The sequence below is a fragment of the Durio zibethinus genome, chromosome 20 (assembly GCF_047325235.1).
Source record: "Durio zibethinus cultivar Kanyao isolate XHJ-2024 chromosome 20, ASM4732523v1, whole genome shotgun sequence".
In the NCBI taxonomy this organism is placed as follows: domain Eukaryota; kingdom Viridiplantae; phylum Streptophyta; class Magnoliopsida; order Malvales; family Malvaceae; genus Durio; species Durio zibethinus.
In genome coordinates this window covers 2078009-2088164 of record NC_143181.1, presented here as the reverse complement: position 1 = coordinate 2088164, position 10156 = coordinate 2078009, and the positions used below count along the sequence as shown (strand labels likewise).

General features: G+C 33.7%; 1 protein-coding gene across 2 annotated transcripts; it reads right to left on the bottom strand.

Moving 5' to 3' along the window:
- Nucleotides 1-4681: 4681 nt before the first annotated feature.
- Nucleotides 4682-9466, bottom strand: LOC149513021 (nucleobase-ascorbate transporter 3-like). Of its 2 annotated transcripts, none has more exons than XM_089749180.1 (14): nt 9165-9466; nt 8128-8225; nt 7854-8030; nt 7366-7466; nt 7122-7197; nt 6973-7032; nt 6709-6893; nt 6515-6611; nt 6165-6251; nt 5964-6022; nt 5767-5858; nt 5597-5674; nt 5336-5496; nt 4682-5114 (listed from the first exon to the last, which is right to left on the bottom strand). In XM_089749180.1, exons 1-14 carry the CDS (start codon nt 9385-9387, stop codon nt 4899-4901), a joined length of 1710 nt encoding a protein of 569 aa, XP_089605306.1. In that variant the 5' UTR covers nt 9388-9466; the 3' UTR covers nt 4682-4898. The 2 variants fall into 2 exon arrangements, with proteins under 2 accessions (XP_089605306.1, XP_089605307.1); XM_089749181.1 differs by lacking the exon at nt 9165-9466 and adding an exon at nt 8487-8547.
- Between the last annotated feature and the right edge of the window lie 690 nt (nt 9467-10156).

Here is a 10156-nt window from a genome sequence, read left to right as displayed (position 1 = left end):
AAAATCAAGTTTTTTTTTTAATTTTCTTGCAAAATGTTTATCTATTTTCGTAAAAATCATACCACATCTTTATCTATTTTCATAAAAATGATACCAAAATTATCTTAAATCACTCCTACCGATTTCTCTCTCTAAAATTTTGATCCTTTTTTTGAAATTTCATCTTTACTCAATATCTTTGCTCCTTACAAACATATATCACTTCCTATTATCTATAGTGTTAGTTTCCTTCATCAATTTTATAAAAGCTTACCTATTATCTTATATCCAATTTTTCAAAATTTTCTATGGCACTTAAAACCAAAGTAAGTGCTAGACCAAAAAAGAATCCTCTAATGAAGGCTTTTAGTTCGTCAATTAAGCATTCATTCAATCAAAATTTTAAAAATCCTACTAATAAGGAGAGGTATAAAGCAAATTTTACTCATAAGAAGGTTAAGCATGGAATGGTAATATCTCTTGAATTTTTTTCAATCTATTAGGTTGTCTTATTTGCATGTATTTAAAGATTTTGGTTGGATAAATTATTTGTACATGGATGGAATAGTTTATGATAATCTAGTTAAGGTGTTCTATAGTAATGCTACATGTATTAAGATTGAAGGGAATGGAAATAGATATTATCTTGATAAGTTCAAAACTTTTGTGACGGGTAGAGAGATTATGGTTAATAAGCAATTATTGGTTGAAACTTTTATACTAGATGATAATGGGGACATAAACACTAAGAGTGATAGAGAGATTGTGTTTAATGATCTATTTAATATTCTTGGAGTTCATACTTTGCATAATATTAGTTATATACAAAATGCAGTTGGTTTGTGGATTAAAAAGGCTAAAATTAGGGTTGTGTAAGAAGAAAAAAATGAGCATGATACTGCAGATGTTTAAGTGTCCTTTAAGAAGAGCCCTCTAGTCTATCATTTGATACTTAAGGTGCATTACAAATTATGATAATTTAAATGAATAGCTTGCACTCCATAGTTTGGGATATGAACTCAAGGCTTGAAAATTTATAGTTAAATCAAAATGCCATGATTGAAGAAATTTGCCAAATAAAGATTGAAATGAACCAGCATTTCCACCATTTCTCACCTTATCATCTTCTTTAATCATCTTGATGCCATGCCTTAGATGTGTTCCTTATATATCTATCTTTTTAAGTTTTAATTTTCTTAAAGACAATTTGCATAATGTTTTTAAACTTTGGTACTTAACATTTATATTAATGACATATGCATTTCAATTTCATAATGGCATTTGGTATATTGTATTGGAATTGGTTTAAAATTGATGTTATACAGCAATTGGTATCTTGATTATTTTGCTATGGCATTAAGTTATGGTAGTAGGTTGGTTTGATTTAAACATATATTGAGCTTATTGTTGCCTTGAATTGATTACCATATTACTTTGATTATCTTGTTCCTTTTTGCTATGACAAAAAAAGGAAAAAGTAATGAAATGAAAAATTTTGCAATTTTGCTAAAGTTGGAAAAGTTTTTGCAAAAAGGGAGAAGGTATGAAATGAAATTTGGTCACATTGCTTATTTGCTTAAATTGAAATTTTGATGACTTACTCATTTCGGATTGAATACATTATAGAGGGAGTAACTTTAGGATTATGCTTAAATGAATATCATGATATTTCCTTATCTATTAATGGTCTTGATATTATGCTTAATGTGCCAACAAATAATGGATGGTTATTTATTCATTCTTAGCTTATTAAAAATAATTTTTTATGCTTAAATTCAGAGAAGCCTATTTTTAAACGGAAATATGTTTTTCAAAGTAAATTTTTTTCATTTGGTTTTGTCATATTAAAAAATGAAAGATTGTTAATCTTTAATTGATCAATGTATTTTGAAATGACAAAACAAAAGTTTGCTTAACATGAACCAAGTTGTTTTAATATGAAATTGAACATTTTTCTAACATTTCATCTTGCCAAAAATGCCTTTGAATCAAAAGAAAACTCAACAAATGAAAAAAAAAATTTTGGGCAAAATGAGACAAAAGAGATCAATCACCCAAGGGAAAAGACCGATCCCCTCATTGACCCGATTGATTCCCTAGGTAAAGAGATCGATCCATTGTTTGGCCAAAAAACTCACATGTGCAAAAAATTTTAAAATCAATTGATCCCCTCTTCGTAGGGATTTATTTGTTAGGTTTTCAACATGACCCGATCGATCTTCCCACTAAAGGGATCGATCTATTTTTTTTCAAAAACCAAAATGATTTCAAAGCTTGTAGAAGGGATCACTCACTTTGCATAAGGGATTAATCACCTGGGTTAAGGGATCGATCAGATCCTTTACCTAATTAATCAGGTGTGGCTTTCATGAGTAAAATGGCTTTGTTTTTCAACTGACCCAATCAATCCCCTTTATGAAAGGATAGATCCCCTTATGCCAAAAAAGCCCCCTAACGACTATTTTTTGTTTGAAATTTTGTATGCTCCAAACATTTAATGCAAGTAACGATTATCTTTCACTCTCTACATATAAAAAGAGGTCTCCCATCATATTTCAAGCTAGAAAGAGCTAAAAAAAATTTATTGCTTTTATCTACCATCTTCTCCAAGTATTAAGAGCATTTGTTGTGTGCAAAGTGCAAAAATTCACCTTCTATTAATTTCTCTCTTGATATTCTTCTTAATTTTAATTTGTGCTTCAAATTAGAAAGCATCCAACTTTAGATAAGTTTTTTAAGTTTGCAAAACGCTTCAAATTTTGTATTGAGAAGTTGTAAGCATAAGGGGGAGGATAACTTTTAGAGATTATGTTGTTGATTGTATAGAGCTTTAAAGAGTTACGTTATAACATTCAACATATAGTGCATTAGACTTTTTAGCAAGTGAGGCTAAGGGAGAGGAGGTAGGTGCTTAAAGAAATGGGTCGAACCTTTATAAATTTCGGTGTTTGATTATTTATCTCTATCTCTTTGCTTTTAAGATTATTAGTATACTCATATTTGTTGTGTCTATTTGTTTAAAAATTTTGAATTATGAATTTTGTGTTTATTGGATAATAAAAATATATATAATTAACCAATTTACCCCCTTAATTTAATTCAAGTATTTGAACTAATAACATATCTCTATCACTAATTATAATTTCATCATTACAGTAATTAATTTTACTTTTACCATTATAATCAATCTCACCAACCATCCAATGAATTCTTAAACTATGTTTGGATCATCGATTAATCCCAATACAACATGATTCATAACTTCAATTGTCAGTGGAAGCTGTTTGAATCACCTACTCTAGCACGAGTCAACTTTTTTTCATCGCACTGAACCTCCAAGCTTAAGGGTCCGGTGGAAAATCAGCCTCTCCGCTACACCCTTCTTCCCTCCTATGTCCCTGCCATCTATTTTTTATTTTTTAAAATTTTTGTTCTCCAATGTATAGTGTAAAGATGAGTATACCCCTTACTGTTTATTCTATCTTTATTCCTCTGCAATCATTTCTTTTTTCTTTTTTACCTTTCAATAGTATAGTGTAGGCATGAGAATACCCTTATTGCTTAGTTAGTCTTTTATTGTTATTTACATTTTTCATTTTTTATTTAGAAATTTTTTCACGTAACATTATTATAATTATATAATAAATCATTTATATATTTAATAAAAAATTTTAAAATTTTAAATGTTAACTAACATTAAAATATATAAAAATAATTTATTACTATATATTTAGATTAATATTTTTAATGATTATTTTTTAACAATAATTCATCTCACTATCATTACTACATTTATATCCAGACATATATGGCTGACATGAAGAGGTATGATAGCCAAATTTTCTTGTGGCAAGTATTTTTTTTCCAGTCCGTTTGAATGGTGGGACAATAGGAAAAGTAAGAAAAATCCACGGCAGCCAGATTTAAGCACAAAGATACCGGTGAAGCTTGCTGGCTGAATCCCAATGATCCTCCTTGGATTAAAAAGCAACTTGAACTGCTTGATTTCATAATTGGCAGAAAGCCTAGATGATCAAGTAAGTTCTCGTTATCGTGCATCTGAATGGGTGTACGAGTGGGATAAATCTGCAGGACCCGAAGAAGAGGAGCAGGTAGTAATATTCGGGGTTCACTAGAGGGCGGCTACAAACCTATAGCATCAGCGAAATGCAAAGAAAGATCTTTGACCTTAGCCAAGGACAGTAACAAAAGAAAACAACTATGTTATCAATAGAGGATCTAAGGTAATTGTAGAACTAGAACTATGTGGCTAACTGTAATTCTGATTCTTTATAGCACTTCAGAGGTATTATTACTTGTTTTCTCTAGTTGAAATGTTTTAGCTCTTTCCTGCAGGTCTTTCATAAAACCAAAGTTCCCAGGCAATGTGCGACTTGTGGCTCTTACAAATGGATTACTTAGATTTGCTTGGATAAGTAGTGGGCTCAGTTTCTAACACATGCTTGTGGGTGGGCCTTGGGCTAGTACAATTATATATGATTTTCTTCAGCCCATGCTTCCCATGTCGCAAATAACTTTGCATATTACTCAACTCATTGCTGCAAAGATAAATTAGAAGAACAAGGTCGACTGCTCCATGGTGTGGTGAACAGAAGACTATAGTTGCACACGGTTTAGAGAGGTAAGAAGTAGAACATAAACTACATTAGAATTCAGAGAAAGAGATGACAAGTGTGTAGGATTAATATATTTTTAACTAGTTCACTCTTATTTTCTCACCCAGTTGAATATCAATCAGAAAAAAAATTTCAACCACTTCACTACTTAACTACCATGAAAAGCGACAAGACTACGGCGGTAGAGGATTAAAATTTCGCAAATTGACCAACAGTTACAGTTTTGAAAATGATTTAACACATGCCAATGTATTGTAGCTAATATACAAACAATGTACCGTGTTAAGAAAAACCTGGTGGGCATATATTCATTGAGTCTGACGGGATAGCTGTAGAACTCTTCGGTTCTAACATCTCACATGCTGTACTGGAAGGGTTTCCACCATGGAACTCCTCATCATCCACATGCTTTGCTTCTAGGGTGTTATCGAGCACAGTCCCAACAATGATCGCCACAGTTGCAGATGATGATAAGATTGTGTTCAAGATATCATTGAACTGCATGCATTGTAATTGGATGTATATCAGACAGATGAAGCAAATAAACAAGAAAATATATATCTAACTGTAATTGTTATGCGGGCCTGGTTTCTGTTAAAATCTAGTTATTTTACCTTTTCAGTGTATCCTTCAGAGCCTTATTCAATAAATTAGCTTCTAATTGACTAGACTGTGACAAGCGATAATGGAGAACAAAACGATCGCAGTACGTAACTTACCCATCCAGCATTTGTTCTAACTGGTCCATGACCATCATAAGTTGTGTTTGCTACAAAGTATTGAGGAATCGATAGCCCGAGGAATAGAGAGAGACCCAAAACATAGATGTTTCTCCTAGAATTATTATTTGCAAACTGTATGAATGTGATTCCAGAAGCAGCTGCATCAAGAAGGAAAAGAGGAGAGGGAAATTCCCATTAAAAGAAAACAGGATATCAGACACAAGAACTACCATGGCTACAGTCTAAAGAGTCACTCACCAACATTGCCCAATAAAATGCAGTATATGGCAGCAAATATTGGCAATGGAATAGAAGCAAAAAATGCGCCAAATTTCCCTGAAAGATGTAAGGTTAAACAATCAAGTATGAACATGATAGATATAGGGCAAAATTTTCAATCCAATTAATGAGAAAGTACAAAAACAAACCAAATACAGAGAAAAATATCATGAAAGCGGTCGAAATCTGCACCACCCTTCTGCTTCCTATATGTGTAAGTCCCAGAAGGCCAACATTTTCACTGCAATATCATTCAGATGAGAGTTAAGACAGTGATGCTTTTCTACAGTTAATAACTACTCTAAATAGAATGGAACTTCTCTTTAAAGAAGCAATGCTTCCTTACACAGATGCAGTAGTACCAACAAGAGAACCGAAAAGCCCTTCAAGCAGCATACCAACACCCTGCATTTAGAAAAAAGATGACTAAGTTATCTTCACCATTGACAAAATAATATTAAGAGATTCAGGACTACTGTTTATCATTTTAGAGAAATCATTGATGAATAAGTTCCAAAAGGCAATGCACAGCAATCCAGGTAAGAACCTGCAAGCCAATACTTTTGCTGAGTACATGTGCCGGAGGGGCTGTGGCACCAGAAAGCCGAGCTGCAGCAAAAAATGTTCCAGTTGACTGCATTGAAAGTCACAGAAAGTTTAGGAAAGTTTCATTAGCAGCTGATTTATCTGTTTCAGTGAGAAAATGAACAGAGAAGCAGATTTAAAATTCAGATTCTATGAGGTAAATGTACATAAAAAATGTTTTAAGCCAAGCTAAAACAAAGCAAAGTCTAAGTAGACTAAAGTTTCAAATTGGATCGAGTGAAACCAAAACATTGAACTTACAAAATACAAAATACAAAATACAATTAAAATCTTCTAAGAAAGTGACTAAACCTCTGCAGACGAAACAAGAGCAGCACCTATCATCCCAAAAACATGGCTAGCCCTGAATATAGGCGTACCCCACTGAAACGGGTATGGAATTTTAATCCTAGAAACAATAACATGATGTAATGAGTCATAGGAGGACTTTTATGAAATCAATTATAACTCAAGCAAACAAGCAGAGCAGCACATCATAACCATACCAAGGCGCAGATGATATTAGGAAAGATTGATCTGTGCGGCAACTCTGTTTAGTCGCAGTCTTAACATTGTTGTAAGCACCAGACACAGTAAGGATTGCAGCAAAAGCCCAGATAATTCCGATGCAAAAAAGCAAAGCAAACCTCTCAAGTATAAGATTGGCCCTTGAATGGATGCGCTTCATGTACTGCAGCAAACAAGTATTCTTGTCAAATTAATAAAGAAGAATGTTAGTATGAGATATTACACTTGGTAATTTATATTACCTTTTGGGAAATAACCAGCAGAATAAGCATAGGCAGGCCAATTTCCACACAGTTACCTAACTGTATCATAAGTTAATTGCATCAAATAGCAGTTTGTATCAGTATATTATCAGTCGCAGCTAAGCACAAAAGCGTTTAAAGAGAATTACCAATGGGAAACCTCTTGCAAACCGACCAAGACCAAGGAGACAAACCGGTGGCACCACGACTATGGGACTAAAGAATCTAGAGAGAAGGTGGTTAAAGAGAAAACTATTAGAAAAATCAGTGTTGTAAACTTGATAACAAACTGATCACACATCTCAAGCCATAACTGACAAGCAGGCAACGAGCTGCAAGAAATAAATAAGACAGGTCATATGAACTGATATTCAGAACTACATTCACCATTACCTTGTCAGCTCCCCCCATGCCCTGCCATACCCAAGGATGATGTTGACAAAGGAAGAAACAATTAGTGATCCTTGAATCGTTCTCATACCACGGACAAACCTCTGCAAGCAAGCACCCAGATCATAGTCATTAAGTAATAAGGGATATAGGAAGAGTACACCAACAATGAGCAAATCTATTAAGCAAATACACCAACTTAGTTATATGACACATATTATGTTAGAACACCAAGGATGCTTCAGCTTATAACCTATACAAGTAACATTGTAAATTGGGAGATACCTGAGATATAATCAGAAAGACCGCAAATAATGGAGACAACTGAAATATTTTCTCAAAAGGGAACAAAAAAAAAAGAACTAAAATTCAAGTTGGGGAAGGAAAAAGTGTGTTCTACGAAGCAGGCATATTGACATCAATAACACAAAGAACTTTATAATTCGTCAGTTCCTATTACTTTTGCTTATATCTTACTAAAGTTTACATACATCATGCTCACATGCGCAGGCCTCATCAGTATAATCATTGATGATCGACAACAATGGTAAGGTGTATGCAAAAGATGCACCCATCACTGTGGGAAGCCGTGAGCCAATAAGCGTTTGAAGCAGAGTATTAATGCCTGACATAAACAGCAACCCTTGAATAACACGGGCTTTATCACCCTGTTCATAGCAAACAGAGGACCAAGATATAAAAGGGCATCAATCCCATAAAAAATTTATTGTGTTGACATTAATCTACACGGGTCATAAAGCATACATGATCCCCACCCATCCGAGGCACGAAAGTATTTGCAATTAAGACTGTAGTTCCAAGATTCACGATGTTGTGTTGGAAAGCCAGGAAAAGCGCTTGAGCTGTTAAACAAGTTGATTCTGTGAGATTAGTTGAAAAGGATTTTAATCCTAAAAAGTTTCAGTTACATGGTTGAGCTAAAGCCAATTATTTAGTTACTAAAAGCAAACAACAGACTTATCCTAGCTTAGGTGAAGGGCATTGAAATGTACGAAATGGTGTGACAGAACCAAATGAAATCAAAAGAAAATCAGAACAAATGAAACAAAAGTTTATTTTAAAAGAATTCACTGGAAAGAACCCATAAAAAAAAATCTCAAAACCTTTAAACAAAAAATTTTTTTTTTCTTAAAGAGAACCCTTTGATCTTCTAACTTCACCATCCAAGTACAAACATGTAAAAGAAAAGAAAATACTAGTTATACCAACTAAAAAGCAAGCAACTTTAGCATAAAATCTTCAACTTTTGTCAGCTTTCGTTTTAAATTTAACTGTAAATATTTGATCACACATGCGTAATTGAGTCAAATCGAATCGAATAATAAAAAATTTGAGTTCGATTCACAATTCAAAACTCGATATTCGATTCGAGTTCGATCGAATTTTATTTTTTAAACTCGAAATCGATTTATGATCGAATTCGAGCTATTCGAATTTGCTCGATTAAACTCGATTAATATGTAAAAATAAACTCGATTCGTATACTCGAAAAGAGTTCGATTATTCATGCTCAAATTCAAACTCGGATTCAAAATATTTTATTAATTAAAATAATAAAAATATATTTAAATATAGAAACTCGATTAGGTTCACGAGTTATTCGAATCGGATATAAAAAACTTGAATTCGACTCGATCGATAAGTTAAGTTACTCGAGTTCGAGCTCCACTCTATAATAATCGAACCGAATTCGAGTTTTTTTCGAATCGAATCCGAGTAACTTACGAATATTAATGTACCATTTTTACACAGAGCCAAAAAAAAAGAAAAAAGAAACTGACGCCGAGAAGGGTTGGAGTGGATGCAGCACTGAGGCTGATGGGGTTGCTCAGCGGGAGGCCAAGTAGGTCCCCTTGAAGGCGCAACATTCGGTAGTGCAGCCGGCGGTACAACCACAACCGCAGCCGGCGGTACAACCGCAGCCGACGGTACAAACATAAACGCAGCCGGCGGTACAACCACTTGCGGTGGCGGTGGGCATTGATGGTTCTTTGTTTCTCCCATCTTTTTCTTTCCTTTTTTTTTTTATTTTCAATTAACACCCTTTTTGCTGTCCTTGTAATCTTCTTTTTGTTCTTCTTCACTTGAAACAGACTTTTCAGATTCCTAACAAAAAAGCAAAAAACGGTTTGAAGTTTTGAAGTATTGTTTCTGTTCTCTTCCCATTACTGACAATAAATCACCGACTCAAAAGAAAAAAAAAAAGAACAAGAAAACCTAAATGATTAAAGGATAAAAAAATTAACAACCAATATTGGTGTGGATAGGTGTCAAATCAAAGCTTTTTTATCCTTTAATGAAATCAACAACCAGTAAGAAAAAAGAGACCAAGCATCGACTAACAGGTCAGATCACCCCGCAGTCACGCACACACTGAAACTCATCTTTTAACTTTTTCAATAATTGAATGAGTCCTTTTTTAGGTGATAAAGCTAAGAGTATCGACCTCTTATCATGAAATTAACAACCAGTATTGGTGTGGATAAATGTAGTGTCAAATCAAAGCTTTTTTATTCTTTAATGAAATCCACAACCAGTAAGCAAAAAGAAACCAAGCACCGACTAACAGGTCAGATCACCCCGCAGTCACGCACACACTGAAACTCATCTTTTAACTTTTTCAATAATTGAATGAGCCCTTTTCTACGTTATAAAGCTAAGAGTATAGGGGTCCCAACACTTTCAACCTCTTATCATGAAATTAACCTGTTTCCATACCCTGATTAATAAACTCTAGTATTCCATGAACTGCAGGATGGGGTGATCAGTTTGT

Excerpts from the sequence above, each read along its gene's own strand:
- LOC149513021 (XM_089749180.1), bottom strand. The coding sequence starts at position 9,387 with ATGGGAGAAACAAAGAACCATCAATGCCCACCGCCACCGCAAGTGGTT. Across the intron at positions 7,467-7,853 it reads CCTGCGCATGTGAGCATGAT|AGGTTTGTCCGTGGTATGAG; the intron begins GTATGTAAACTT and ends GCTTGCTTGCAG. Across the intron at positions 6,894-6,972 it reads TGCTGGTTATTTCCCAAAAG|TACATGAAGCGCATCCATTC; the intron begins GTAATATAAATT and ends TGTTTGCTGCAG.